The following is a 16,163-nucleotide window of genomic DNA, read 5'->3' as shown; positions in this document are numbered from 1 at the left end:
CCATCATTCTCCCTCGGAGGCACAAAGTCGGGCAGGCCACCGCGACATCCCAGACTACAACACCGGCCTGGTGACGAGTAAAGCAGGTACAAGACCCATGCCTGACTACCCCCTTCCCCCTGGGTGCTACACCCACATCTTACCAATTTATAGATTATGGAATCTGACTAATGTTATCTGACCTAATTTACGCTTCAAATAATAATGCATTTGATGAAATATTAACTGTAAAGCAAACAAATCATTGTCAACGTGCAACAGAGAATGACAAACCCATTGTGTACAGTGGATTGTGTCTGCCAAAATCTCAGGCAGGCAGAGTTTATAAGCCTGCCTAGGACGCAGTGCTTGGGGCTGAAGAAAAAGCTCAGGGAGTGTCAAATACTCACACAGGACACAAGAAGGTTAAAGTGGAGACAGTGTTCAGCCCTGTAACCGACACCAAGATGTGCACCACAGGAAAGGTATTGTACGAGTAACATTAGAACGCTGCTATGCTGGCATATTGCTTCTTTCTTAGTTAAATGCCTTTTAATGACAATGCTTTATAGTATTTGTATGTCTGCATTTTTTGCAGTTTGTGTTACTTCCTATATTTAGTCAACCGATGCATTTACGAGGTCTCAAGATTTGTCAGATACTCAAGAATGAAATCTATAAAATGTTCTGTGAACATTGTGCTCGCATACAGTGAGCTGTTTACAATTCTGGAAAAATAAGAGTAACCTAATACAGATGTAGGAAATAAGATGGTGCCAAGAATGGAGTGTGTGCAGATCCTTAAAGGGAAACTAAACCTATTACATTTTTATATCTATGTGCATTTTATTTGTAAACAGATCACTGGAGTTCCAGGTCCGGAGATCCCACCAATCATTCAACCCTACACTCCCCTCCCCCACCTCCGCCCTGGTTTAAAAACTGCATGTGTGATATGAGCTTCATTATTTACTGGCTTTAAGGCTATGTGCGCACTTTGCGTTTTTACCTGCGTTTCCGCAGCGCTTTGAACTGCAGCGTTTTAATGACAAAAGGCATGCGTTTTGATTTTCAAGCAAAGTCTAAGGGAAATGGGGTTTTCTTGTGCGCACTTTGCTGTTAAAAACGCAGCGTTTAATTTGCATATTTTTGGGCAAAAACTCAGCGTTTAAAGAAGCAGCATGTCAATTGTTTTTGCCATTTGGGCAGCGTTTTGCTAACATTGAAGTCAATGAGAAGTTGCAAAACGCATCAACATCAAAATTCTTGCATTTTACCTGCTTTTTGATGCTGAAAACATGCGTTTAGGACCAATTAATTGCATGCATTTTTGGCAAAATATTAATGGCATGATATGTCCCTTTACACACACTTATTGTCCGACAATTATTTTTAAGAAAATTCATAAATAAATGTAATTTTATGCAGAATGATTATCACAAACATATCATTTTAATAAAAAAAGCCAATTTTTGATTTATAATAATTTTGATATTTTGTTATTTTTTTCCGTTTTTTTCATAGTGTTTGAATGTTTAAACTTTATTTAGAAGTGTCTTTGTATTTAAAACACATCTGACTTTAAGCAATGGAAACGCGTATTTATCGCGTTTTTGTGGTCAAAACCAACTTTGGCAAAAACCATTTCTGCCAGAGGATGAAGTTAGACCTGCAACTACCTCGACGCAAAGTGCGCACATAGCCTAAATGTTAGAGGTCCAATTAAGAAAAAAAATGACTGTTTTTCATAACTGTATATATCACCCATTTTCTCGGCTAATGATTGTGGACGCTATATAGATGGTGTCTGGATAGAATGCAGCCATTGAGTTTAATATTGTCACATCTGATCCAAAAAATTGTAGTGCAAGCTGAAATATTTTACATGTGAACCATTGTAGTTCAACTGAACTACACTATTCACTTCAACGCGTTGTGTGCTGTCCGTGTGCCATCTAAAAAAGAAAAAAAAGCATCATCTGAACAAACCCTTAAGGCCGCTTTACACGCTACGATATCGTTACCGATATCGCTAGCGTGCGTACCCACCCCTATCGGTTGTGCGACATGGGCAAATCGCTGCCTGTGGCGCACAACATCGCTCAGAACCGTCAAACTACTTACCTGCCTAGCGACGTCTTTGTTACCGGCAAACCGCCTCCATTCTAAGGGGGAGGTTCGTTCGGCGTCACAGCGACGTCACTAAGCAGCCGCCCAATAGAAGCGGAGGGGCGGAGATGAGCGGGACATAAACATCCCGCCCACCTCCTTCCTTCTTCATTGTGGGCGGGACACAGGTAAGGAGAGGTTCCTCGTTCCTGCGGTGTCACACAGAGCGATGTGTGCTGCCGCAGGAATGACGAACTGTAGTTGCAGTAGCAACGATAATCGAGATTGGGGGGGCATGTCACTGATTAGCAATTTTGAAAGTTTTTGCAATGATTCAAAATCGCTCATAGGTGTCAAACGCAACGACATCACTAACGCGGCCGGATGTACGTCACAAATTCTGTGACCCCAACGAGATCGCTTTAGTGATGTCATAGCGTGTAAAGCGGCTTTTACACTTAATACACAAACAGCATTTTCTCTTTTTTAGTGTTTTAATTTTTTTTTCTTTTTTAAATAGTATGTTTTTGATGGCCTTATTTTAGGTTAAAAACATGCTGTCCTTGATATTACTTGTCTGGTATTTGTGCTAAATCTCCTCTAAACTTCAAAAATGGCTGAAATAAATCATGCTTCAATTGCTATAAAACTAACTCAACTATCCTAAGAAATGGCATGAAAAAAGCTTGAAATTCTTGATTGCTTTCTACAAGTAATGCTGAAAAAAAGTTTATAAAAATACAATTAAGGTGGACAGCCAAAGATATACAGGTCCTACTGTATATCATGAATACATAACTAACCTGTGAAATGGAGGAAAAAACAATGCACTAAAGATATGCACACCTGAATGGAATTTTATGATATGATACACCCTGTCTATTTTTTTTTTTTAAACTGTTTTACCTCACAAAAAGAATAAGCTATGATCCTTTGCTGTGCTGTCTGTATACTTTTTTTACTGCTTCTCCAGCCCAGGAGCTTTGGTATGATTAGCCCATGTGCCTGTGCAGTCAGACATAGTTATTACACAGTACATAGCAGGGACACATATATAAGATCATCTCAGCACAGGAACATTTTTTTTTTATTTGTTTTAAACAAATCCAATTGTGGAAATTATTATTATTATTATTATTATTATTATTATTATTATTATTATTATTCCAAGATCTATTGATTAAAATCAACCTTCAAATGAATTTTGTTAGTGGGAAAACCCCTTTAACTGCAGGCTCTAATATATTTATACTTTCAATTTCTGGGCACATTTGCCATGTATTTCCTTATCTGGTTTGTCAGCACCTGTTGGGTCCCCTTTGCATGATATTTGCACATTGCCATTTAGCTTAGACTATTCTAAATACATAACTATTGCAGTGGACCGACTCCTTTATTATTTTTCTTTATATATCATTGTTCATATTTATTGTCCCTTTGACTACATTTCTAGACAGATATCAGCACATATTCAATAGGTTTGTAATGTTTTGTTTTGTTTGTTTTTTTTTAATGGTGTGGTCTGTTATATTATTGTTTAATAAAATTCCATTCAGGTTTGCATCCCCCTAGTGCATTGCTTTATCTTCTATTTCATCTTCTATTTCATAGGTTAGTTATGCATGCATGATATTGCACCTGTATCTGATACATTTGACTGTCCACCTAAATTGTGTTTTTATTGACTTTTTCAGTTCATTGCTTTTTCTTCTACGTATTTCAAACAAAGTCTGTGAATTATGGAATTTGTTGAATTCTTTCCATAATCCTGGCCATGAAACATGCTGACAATACAAGAGTAAAGGGGGTTTTACACGCAGCGATATCGCTAACGATATCGCTGGTGAAAGCACCCGCCCCCGTCGGTTGTGCGTCACGGGCAAATCGCTGTCCATGGCGCACAAAATCATTAGGAGCAGTCACATGGACTTACCTGCCTAGCGACATCGCTGTTGCCGGCGAACCACCTCCTTTCTAAGGGGGCGGTTCGTGTGGCGTCACAGAGGTGTCACTAAGCGGCCGCCCGCCCAATAGAAGCGGAGGGGTGGAGATGAGCGGCCGTAACATCCCGCCCATCTCCTTCCTTCCTCCTTGCCGGCGGCCGCAGGTAATCTGTAGTTCGTCGTTCCCGAGGTGTCACACGTAGCGATTTGTGCTGCCTCGGGAACGACGAATAGCCTGCATCCTGCATCAATCAACGATTTTTTTCAAAATGAACGACGTGTCAACGATCAACGATAAGGTGAGTATTTTTGATCGTCAACGGCCGCTAGTTGGTGTCACACGGAACAATGTCGCTAACGATGCCGGATGTGCGTCACGGAATCTGTGACCCCGGCGATATATCGTTAGATTCCTCATTGCGTGTAACAAGGCCTTTAAGGCCCTGTGTGACACCTCGGCAACGACGAACTGCAGCTTACCTGCAGCCACCGGAAATGAAGGAAGGAGGTGGACGGGATGTTACGGCGTGTAAAGGCCCCTTTATGGCTCATGGGCACGTTGCGTACTTACATGCATTTACGTTGTGTATTGTACTGCAGCGTAAATGCATGCGATGCTTTTATGAATGCAGCGATTTGGGTGCTACAATTTTGACCCAAATCTGTGCGTTTATAAAAGCAGCATGTCAATTATTCCGTGCGCTATGGATGCAGCTCCCACTCTGTCTATGGTGGAGGCAACAGCCATAGCACATGAAATCGGCTTTTTTTAACAAAAATACTGCATTCATTATGCAGTGTTTCTGTTGCGGGCGGGGAGGAGGGTGTCAGCACTGCGCTCACCCCTCTGCTCGGGTCCGGCGGCTGCTGCTCAGTGGTGGCTCGAGCGGTGGGCCGGATCCCGGGGGTTCTCGAGCGGCGCTCCTCGCCCGTGAGTGAAAGGGGATTGGGTCTTGGGATATTGTCTATTGTCCGTGACGCCACCCACGGTTGTGGTGATTTGTTGACACCACCGCTGCTCAGTATGGGGATCCCGGGAGTGATGGCGTGGAGCAGCAAGTTGTTGTGTTGCCCCTCCGTGGGTAGGGGTTGGTGATCCCGGTGCCCAGTGACTAGGTGTGAGATGCAGGGCCTGGTGGGCGCAGGGACGCGGGGGCAGCGCTGTGCCTTGCGGCACTGTGGTACTCACTCAGCCTGAGACGATGACACAGTTCTCGGTAAACCACACGGCTGGGAAGACGGTTCCCACGGACGGCTGCACTTGCTTCCCCAGTAGGTGATGGTGATGTCCCTTTTCCTGCACCTAATGTTGTTGATGGTTGATGGCTCTACTCTTTGCCCGCAGGCGCTGGCCCTCAGAAACTGGTGCCCTGGCGGTGGCGGTGTCTCTGCTTTAATGTTTGGGCTGTTGCCTTCAATCGGGACTTGGTTGTTTGGAGACGTCGTCCCCTTCACTGACGGATTTGGCAACTTATGGCGACTCCTAGCCTTGCCAGGGTCCGAGAGGCCCCTGCCCTGGTGCTGACTGTCCTTTGTCCACTGCTCCAGACCGCCGGGTCACCACCCGTCCGCGGTCCTTCCAGGAACTCCTGAGCAGTCACCCCTGCGGACTATCACCGCCGTCTGCTGACCTTGCTGTCTCTCGGCCCGGGGCACACACCCGGACCAACTTCAGGCTTTACAACTGTCACCTTTCCGTCCTCCTTTACCACTTCACTTTGCTTCACTTTCACTGCCCTAGCTGGACTTCCACTTCACTGTTTACTCAAGCTCTCCCTGAGCTAAACTGCCTGGTTTTTCTGCCTCCAGAGCTGTGAACTCCTCGGTGGGTGGAGCCAACCACCTGGCCCACCCCCTGGTGTGAACACCAGCTCCTGGAGGAAGGCAACAAGGATTTTGGTAGCTTTGGTGTGCCTAACTGGTGTGTAGGGTGTGGTGGTGCAATGACCTGTGACCCCTGGCTTGCCCAGGGCGTCACATTTCTGCATTGATTTGAAGCGCATATGTGCTGTCAAATCGTTGCAGAATATTCTGCAGTTACGTGCGCATGAGCCCTTTGGCTGGATTCACACAGTGGTGTGGTATCCAATGCGAGTGTATCGGATGCAATAAGCTAATGACCCTCGGCTCACGCTGTACTGCCAGCATGAAACCGAGTGACTGTGATCTGATCTTGCGATTGGATCACGACTGCGGAGGAGAGGGCGGGTGCTCCAGAGGAGAGGGAGGGATTAGTCTCTCCATCTCCTCCATTGTCAGCTGATGCGATTATCGCACTGCATTCAGATATCATCCGAGTGCAGTCCGATGTTTCAATCGCACCCATAGATTTGTATGAGTGCGAGTGACATGTCTCTCCTGACAATCACAGCATGCTGCGACTTTTCTCTCATCCAGAATTTGGATGAGAAAAAAGCTGACCATCTGCTCTCCCTCATTGTCCCTGTCCAAGTCATACGCTCGTATGAGCATACCTCAATATTTTTATTTAGGGTACTTACACACTGCATCTTTTTAGCCTTTATTTTCAAGTCAAAACTACTGGAGGAGCAAACACAGGAAAAACGATCTTATGTACATCAATTTTTTTATTTTTTTGGCACGTGTGGTATCTGTTAATTTTTGGATAGATCACAGACTCATTACAATCAATGTGTCACTTCTCATGACCTTTTTGTTTTTCTGCAGATCATGGATTTCATAAAAAAAGATGAAAAATGTCATACTTTGAACAGTGCTGCTAACAAAACATGCCAATGCAAGTTTATCACACACACACACACACACACACACACCTGTATTTTACTGTTTCAGGCTACATTCATGCATCAGTGATCTTTCTTAAGCCAACCAATGCTTCAGTTTTCATCACTGTTTCACTCGTATGCATTAAAGTAATAAAAAAAATAAAAAGCTTCTCATGTCCATTGCAAGAATAAAGACAGATTACACATTAAATCATAGGCCACACAGGTATGTTTTCTATCCATGAAAATCCCACATCTTAACAGGTGCAGTATATGAGAAACGGGCATTTGATCGAGCCTTCATGGGTAGGAGAAGCTAAGAAATATTCTATTTAAGAAAAAAATTGATGAAAGAAAACCCACTGACCTTTATTCACATGAGTTAAAAAACTGGCCTAATGGAAACTACTCCATCTTGTCTTTATTTTGAACCCACTTCTTATTATTCTGCAAAGAGAACATTCACACAACCGTATGTTCAGGTTCGAGTGTTGTCCATAAAAACATCTGATCTCACTCAGACAGCACTCAAACCAATGCCGTTTTATTTGACTGCTCAAATAACTGTTCATTTTTCCCCATACTCCAAATATCCGTATGAAAAATTATTGCAGTATGCACTGGACTCTTCCATAGTTCAGATGAGACTTGGGTATCCAAGTCTGTGAGTGTGAAAAAAATAAAAACGGATTTCGTACATATCAGCCATACAGCATCTGATTTTTACATATACATTGGGATTATTAAAGGGGTATTCCCATCTCCAAGATCCTTGTTTGCTTTTGCAGTTGCTGCTTGACATTGAGTGCTGCTGCTCAGCTTATTTGTAACCAGAATACCCAAGTCCTTCTCTGTAGTATCTATCTATCTCTGTAGTCCTTCCCGGGTATACTTCCATTACTTCCATTTAATGTATACGCAGCTATAGGATTACTCCATCGTAGGTGCATTACTTTACATTTATCAACATTAAATTTCATTTGCCAAGTATCTGCTCATTCTGACATCTTATCCAGATCATTTTGTAATATTGTACTTTGAAGGTCTGTTTTTAACTATCCTACATAGTTTGGTGTCATCAGCAAAGACTGACACTTTACTATCAATCCCATCCACAAGGTCATTAATAAAGAGATTAAAAAGAATCGGTCCTAGCAAAGATCCCTGTGGTACCCCACTGCTGACTATAGCCCATTTAGAAAATATACCATTTATGATTACTCTTTGTTTCCTATCTTTTAGCCAATTCCTTACCCATCTGCTTATAATTTCCCCTAGTCCTTTACATACTTCATGTGTATGGTATCCATAGTTCCGACCATTAGCAACTAACTGTTGCTATATGTGTTGCTGTAACCTTGGATTCCTAAGTTACAGTAATGCCCTGCACATACAGTTAGGTCCAGAAATATTTGGACAGTGACACAAGTTTTGTTATTTTAGCTGTTTACAAAAACATGTTCAGAAATACAATTATATATATATATATATATATATATAATATGGGCTGAAAGTGCACACTCCCAGCTGCAATATGAGAGTTTTCACATCCAAATCGGAGAAAGGGTTTAGGAATCATAGCTCTGTAATGCATAGCCTCCTCTTTTTCAAGGGACCAAAAGTAATTGGACAAGGGACTCTAAGGGCTGCAATTAACTCTGAAGGCATCTCCCTCGTTAACCTGTAATCAATGAAGAAGTTAAAAGGTCTGGGGTTGATTACAGGTGTGTGGTTTTGCATTTGGAAGCAGTTGCTGTGACCAGACAACATGCGGTCTAAGGAACTCTCAATTGAGGTGAAGCAGAACATCCTGAGGCTGAAAAAAAAGAAAAAATCCATCAGAGAGATAGCAGACATGCTTGGAGTAGCAAAATCAACAGTCGGGTACATTCTGAGAAAAAAGGAATTGACTGGTGAGCTTGGGAACTCAAAAAGGCCTGGGCGTCCACAGATGACAACAGTGGTGGATGATCGCCGCATACTTTCTTTGGTGAAGAAGAACCCGTTCACAACATCAACTGAAGTCCAGAACACTCTCAGTGAAGTAGGTGTATCTGTCTCTAAGTCAACAGTAAAGAGAAGACTCCATGAAAGTAAATACAAAGGGGTCACATCTAGATGCAAACCATTCATCAATTCCAAAAATAGACAGGCCAGAGTTAAATTTGCTCAAAAACACCTCATGAAGCCAGCTCAGTTCTGGAAAAGTATTCTATGGACCGATGAGACCAAGATCAACCTGTACCAGAATGATGGAAAGAAAAAAGTTTGGAGAAGAAAGGGAACGGCACATGATCCAAGGCACACCACATCCTCTGTAAAACATGGTGGAGGCAACGTGATGGCATGGGCATGCATGGCTTTCAATGGCACTGGGTCACTTCTGTTTATTGATGACATAACAGCAGACAAGAGTAGCCGGATGAATTCTGAAGTGTACCGGGATATACTTTCAGCCCAGATTCAGCCAAATGCCGCAAAGTTGATCGGACGGCGCTTCATAGTACAGATGGACAATGACCCCAAGCATACAGCCAAAGCTACCCAGGAGTTCATGAGTGCAAAAAAGTGGAACATTCTGCAATGGCCAAGTCAATCACCAGATCTTAACCCAATTGAGCATGCATTTCACTTGCTCAAATCCAGACTTAAGACGGAAAGACCCACAAACAAGCAAGACCTGAAGGCTGCGGCTGTAAAGGCCTGGCAAAGCATTAAGAAGGAGGAAACCCAGCGTTTGGTGATGTCCATGGGTTCCAGACTTAAGGCAGTGATTGCCTCCAAAGGATTCGCAACAAAATATTGAAACTAAAATTTTTTTTTTGGGTTTGGTTTATTTGTCCAATTACTTTTGACCTCCTAAAATGTGGAGTGTTTGTAAAGAAATGTGTACAATTCCTACAATTTCTATCAGATATTTTTGTTCAAACCTTCAAATTAAACGTTACAATCTGCACTTGAATTCTGTTGTAGAGGTTTGATTTCAAATCCAATGTGGTGGCATGCAGAGCCCAACTCGCGAAAATTGTGTCACTGTCCAAATATTTCTGGACCTAACTGTTAGGTAAGTGACATCGCTTTTCATAAGTATTTGCTAGTATTATTATTACGCCTAATATATAGTGAGATAGAATCCTGGAGATGGGAATACCCCTTTAACACAGCAACCTGAACTTGTCTTGTAAATTTTATTACCTGTTGATGTATAAAAATGGATGGCATATGGATAATAATGGATATGAAAAACAATTTTTCCTGGACGACATTTTTATACGCTCAGTTGAGACGAATACCGATGTAAAATACTGCGGCGTAAAAGGAGCCTTAGCTAAGAACTCATACAAATAATTATAACTGAGATGTTTGTTCCAGTATTCACAATATATCCCCATATGCCTGCACTGTAGTAAAGCATTATATAACTGAACCTTTACTTATTTATTATAAATGTTATATTTAGTTATTAAAAAAACAACATTGCCTAAATACTTGTAAATATGAATAGTAGGAAGCTTTATAAATCTACAAATCTAATTTTCTTGGACAGTTGAGGCTGCAGTTGGTGAACACCATCTTACAAGTGGTTTCAGCTGCGTTTCTCTTTTAAATGTCCACAGGCCAAACTATTATGTTAGATTTCTGTGCTGAAATGACTAGTCATAAATCCATGGCTGGTTTCACATGTTCACAATAATTATGTTAGATAATTGTATGAAACATTATCCAACACAATGGTTTTATGTTTAAGGTCATTAAATGCAAGGCTGCCATTGCCTGGGAACCCTCTAAGCCCCTCAGCATTGAAGAGATTGAGGTTGCTCCACCAAAGGCTCATGAAGTTCGCATAAAGGTAAGAGAACTGTAATAAAATATAACGCAAATGTATTTGTTGCTGAGAAAATTCTGTAATATACATTATGCAAAGTAAATAAATGTCAAAGGAAGAACGTGGATCAGAAACAGACCCAAAGGCAAAGTGGGCAAATTCCATAAAAAAAGACACCATTTTTCTGTAATATGCTATTGACCCTCTCCTACAAGCGTCAGCCAGGGGTCATACGACTGTGATCCGATCTTGCGATCAGTCAAAGGTCAGGAAAGGTGCTCTGTAGCACTTAGCTCTGTAACTTTCTCCCATCTCATTCGCTGCCTGTCTCTTCGTATATCTCACTACACTCGGATTACATGCGAGTGCAGTGCAATATTTCACACACTCCCATAGACTTGTATGGGGGGCGTGAGCCGAGACTCGCTGCCAAATGCAGCGTGCTGAAATGAATTTTGTGTGCCACTATGGCATGAGAAATCATTTGCAGATGGACACTGCCCCATAGTTTTGCACTAGAGTGAGAGCAATTCGATGTTTTATCAGATTGAATCGTCCATGCAAAACTCAAGTGGAGCCGAAGCCTTAAGCGGGCTTTACACGCTGCGATATCGGTACCAATATCGCTAGAATGCGACCCACCGCCATTGTTTGTGCGAGACGGGCATATCGCTGCCCGTCGCGCACAAAATCGCGCAGACCAGACTTTTTTTGACTCATCTTCAGATCTATCATAAATTATACATTCTGTCCATCTTCTTGGAGAGGACAAAGCCCACTACTTTCCAAAAAAGATCTCCTTCCAATGCCATTTAAAGGGAATCTGTCAGCAGGTTTTTGCTATCTCATCTGAGAGCAGCATGATGTAGGAAAACAGACCTTGAATCCAACGATGTATCACTTATGGCCCTGTCACACCCAGATAAATCTGTGGCAGACCTGTGGCAGATCTGTGGCAGATCTGTGGCAGATCTGTGGTTGCAGTGAGATTGTGGACAATCAGTGCCAGGTTTGTGGCTGTGTACAAATGGAACAATATGTCCATGATTTCACTGCAACCACAGATCTGCCAAAGATTTATCTGTGTGTGTGACAGGGCCTTTAGTTTACTGGGTGCAGACTTTCTGACAGAATCGGAGATTTTAGATTTAGCATGTAGCAGAGCCTTGAAAGCTAACGCTGCCCACACCAGGCTCTCTATGTATAATGTTGGTAGACCATAAGCTGCTTATCAGAGGACAGGTATGCTGAACTACCAGACACGAGCAATGTAGTCCAAACAATGATAAGGTCCTGGTAATAAAACAACCAAAGCAGGTAAATAAAAACACGTACTTTGAGAAGAGACACATTGTTAAATTCTATGTGTTAACCACTATAGCATGCTGTCATCAGATTCATAGCAAAGATTTGCTGACAGATTCCCTGTAACTTGCTGTCTTAAAATTGTATTACCAAATCTCAAGGTTTCACACATAGGCATATTCACACAGGGTTTTATGATTTTAGGCATTGTTTCATTTTGTGTAGGAAAAAAAATGCTAAGAGCCTTTGCCTTTTTCACACTTGGTGGTTTCAGGAAAAACTCCATTCCATCCACTGTTCAAGGTTGTTTAAAGGTTGGAATTACACATCCTGTTTTACTGAAGCTCTAGATGCAGTGATGGAAAAGTACAAAGGAAAGAATAATTACCCCTTTGCTCAAAAACTGCCACACATATTCAACTTGTGATTCCAGTATAACATGATTTTTAGTAGTGTTTTCTAGTGTGTGTGTGTGTGTGTGTGTGTGTGTGTGTGTGTGTGTGTGTGTATATAGATAGCTATAATAAGAGGGTGAAACAAGTACTGAACAAAACACCAATGTTCTACAATTTCTCTGCAGATGTCAGTTAACTCCCATCCAATCCACATAGGCATAAAGTCAAACCATAGATGTAATCAATTAAGTTATGTGCAATAATGATAAATTACACAGGAATAAAGTATTGAAGAAAAAGAGTTGCACAAAGCCATGGAAACTCATGACACTAGCTAAAATCTATCACTAATTTAAAAGGAATTCTGTCAATTAGTGAAAAATATTATCAATTGGTTCAACGGATGGCCTATAAAAAGGTGTCTCATTGTTGTCTCATTACCAAGGTGTCACATAAGAAACATCTCATGATGGATAAAACCAGTGAGCTGTCTCAAAACCTTTGCAACCTTGTTGTTGCAAAACATACTGATGGCATTGGTTACTGTAGAATTTCTAAACTACTGAAGGCTCCAGTAAGTACTGATGGAACCATAATCTGGAAGTGGAAAAAACATAATTTCATTAAGAGGTGCTCCCCGAAGGTTTCAGACAAAGTTTTTTTTAAAGAATTATCAGAAGAGTTGTCCAAGAGCCAAGGCCCATCTGTGGGGAGCTACAGAAAGACCTGGAATCGAAAGGTACAATTGTTTCAAAGAAAACAATAAGTAATGCCCTCAACCTGTATGGCCTGTATGTACGCTTATCAAGCAAGACTCCTTTGCTAAACAAAAAGCATGTTCAAGCACGTTTAAAGTTTGCTCAACAAATTGAACTCTTTGGACGGCATAATACACTCCATGTTTGGAGACCAAAAGGCACTGCATATCACCCCAAAAACACCATGCAAACAGAGACGTTTAGAGGTGGCAACACCATGGTGTGGGGATGTTTTTCGGCATACAGCACTGGCAAACTTCATGTAATTGAAGGAAGGATAAATGTACAAATGTGCAGACACAGTCTTGATGAAAATCTGCTGCCATCTACCAGGGTGATAAATGAAACAAGGGTGGATATTTCAGCAAGACAATGATCCCAAACACACAATCAAGGAAACTCTTAATTGATGTCAGAGAAAGTAAAGCTGCTAGAATGGCCCAGATAATCGTCTGACCTGAATCCAATAGAAAATGTAATGAAGAAATCAAAGCTCAGCGTTCATAGAAGGAGCCCACGGAATCTTCAGGATTTGCAGAGTATTTGTGTGGAAGAACAGGCCAAAATCACACCTGAGCACTGCAGCATGTGACTAATTTCTCCATACAGGAAGCGTCAAACGCTTTTGTATGATGTATTAAATAAATTTAAGTAAGCGTGTAGAATACTTTTTCCCTGTGTCATTTCTCATTATTACACATCACTTAATTTCTGGACCTGTATTGTTTTGATGTCTTTTCATGTGTGGATTGGATAGGTTGTTACCAACATCTGATGAGAAATTTATGTCAATAGCACCTCAAGAAATATATTATTATTATTTATTTATTATATTATATTATTTAGAAAATTTGTGACATGTTGAATACTTATTATACCCCCTGCATATACATATACACATACCTATATGGTGGCTCCAGGGCTCCTTTCCTGACCTTTGACTGAAACCCATCCACCCATAAGTTACACTCCCATGTAGGCCTAAAGACAAATCATTAGGTTACATAGGTGTTAGGGCCAGGTGGACGGGCAGACCCAGGAGGTGGATCCACTGGGCTGAACACCTCACCGAAGGCAAGGTGCCCGGTAGCCGAAGCACTACGGGTAGCAGGACAGTCCGTTCAGAGGAGCGGAGAAGTCCCTGGGACCACGGAGTCACTGAAGGTAGTCCGGGTGACGGAGCTCAGGTTCGGAGGCCGAGATGACGTCAGGCAGAGTCCGGAACTGACGGAGCGAGAAGACGGGTCACCACAGGGATTGGAGATGGTATGAACTGACGGGATGGCAGACAGTCACCGTTCGGGGTTCGGGTATCGTCAGGACCAGTTGGCGAGGCAGGAGCGGCTCTACGAGAGAGATAGGTAAGTATACCAGAAGACACAAGGAGACCTGACTCCTAGCTTAGCAAAACATGAAGAACAGGCCCCGCCCACTTGGAAAGGATTCCCCTATATACCCTGTACCTGATTCTTCAATATCCTGTTGGAGGACACTGGCCCTTTAAGAGAGGGTCAATGACCGCGCGCGCGCCCTAATGCGCATGCGCGAGGCCCGGGTGCCAGAAGCCAGAGCAGGGAGCGGTGAACGGGAAGCAGGAGAGCCAGGCTGGAGCAGAGTTGCCGACGGGCGCCGGGAGCGGGGACCGGGCTTCCTGAGGACCGCAGGTGATGGGGCATGGAGGCTGTGGAGCGGGGGACGCCTGGCAGAGGAGCTGGGGAGCGTGGCAGGGGAGCCGGGGAGCATGACAGGGGACCCGGGGAGCGTGACAGTACCCCCTCCCCCACGCCCCCCTCCCCGCAAGCGGGACAGGAAGGCACGTATCAGAGGAGTACCCACATTCTCCCGGGGTTCCCAGGACCTATCCTCAGGACCATACCCAGCCCAGTCCACCAGGAAGAACTGTCGGCCCCGTACAGTTTTCATGGCCATGATATCCCTTACCGCATAGATGTCATCATCAGCAATAGGAGGAGGAGCAGAACTGGCAGCAGCAGAGAAGGGACCAAGGACAACCGGCTTGAGACGTGGAAGGAGTTGGGTATTCTCATCGTGGCCGGGAGCTGCAGCTTGTAGGAGACCTCATTTATTTTGCTGAGGACTTTAAACGGCCTGATGTAGCGAGGACCCAGCTTGTATGATGGTAGCTTCAATCGGACGTACTTGGAAGCAAGCCAGACCAGATCTCCTGGAGAGAAACACGGAGGATCCAGACGCCTCTTGTCTGCGTGTCTCTTCATCCGCAGGGAAGCACGTCCAAGGGACGTCTTGACAGAGTCCCAAATTGTTGTAAAGTCACGGACTACAGCATCAGCAGCAGGGACATCCGAGGAAGAGGATACAGGTAATGGGACGGAAGGCTGAAGTCCGTAAACGACATGGAAGGGAGAGCTGGAGGAGGACTCACCGACATGGTGGTTATGGGAGAATTCAGCCCAAGGAAGAAGCGTGGACCAGTCGTCGTGATGGGCGTTAACGTAGTGACGTAAGAAGGAGGTCAAGATCTGATTGACTCGTTCCACTTGGCCATTCGACTGAGGATGGTAGGCTGAAGAAAAGTCCAGAGTCACTCCCAGATGTTTGCAGAGAGCCCTCCAGAAGCGGGAGGTAAACTGAGTTCCTCTGTCAGACACAATGTGTGATGGAAAGCCATGCAACCGGAAGATGTGCTGTATGTAGGCGTCAGCGAGTTCCTGGGCAGAGGGCAGTCCAGCCATAGGGACGAAATGAGCCATTTTGGAGAACCGATCCACCACGACCCATATGACTGTGTGTCCGGAGGACAGGGGCAAGTCTGTAATAAAGTCCATAGCAATGTGTTGCCACGGAACGGAGGGTATAGGCAGAGGCAGAAGACGACCATATGGTAGGTGTTTGGGCGTCTTGTTCCTGGCACAAGAGGAGCAGGCTGAAACAAAAGACGCGACGTCCGTGCAAAGGGATGGCCACCAGTAGTGACGTACAATTGCACTCCATATTTTCTTCTGACCAGCATGGCCGGCTATTTTTGAGGCATGGCCCCAGTGCAACACTTTTTGCCTGTCAGTCTCAGAGACTTAGGTCTTCCCGGGCGGTATCTGGGCCAGGGTAACAGGGGCCACCGC

The 16,163-nt window shown here is 43.5% G+C and overlaps 1 protein-coding gene across 1 annotated transcript in view; it reads left to right on the top strand.

Moving 5' to 3' along the window:
- Positions 1-339: 339 nt before the first annotated feature.
- The window catches only part of LOC142291931 (NADP-dependent alcohol dehydrogenase-like), a 74,870-nt gene continuing 59,046 nt past the window's right edge, over positions 340-16,163 (top strand). Inside the window, exons 1-2 of the mRNA XM_075336898.1 lie at positions 340-464; positions 10,527-10,628. Coding sequence (XP_075193013.1) covers positions 447-464; positions 10,527-10,628 — 120 coding nt within the window. The 5' untranslated portion in view covers positions 340-446. The remainder of the gene's footprint in view (positions 465-10,526; positions 10,629-16,163) is intronic.

The sequence above is a fragment of the Anomaloglossus baeobatrachus genome, chromosome 1, assembly GCF_048569485.1.
Source record: "Anomaloglossus baeobatrachus isolate aAnoBae1 chromosome 1, aAnoBae1.hap1, whole genome shotgun sequence".
NCBI lineage: Eukaryota > Metazoa > Chordata > Amphibia > Anura > Aromobatidae > Anomaloglossus > Anomaloglossus baeobatrachus.
Note: the sequence above shows the minus strand (reverse complement) of the source record. Positions and strands in the feature narration are given on the sequence as shown.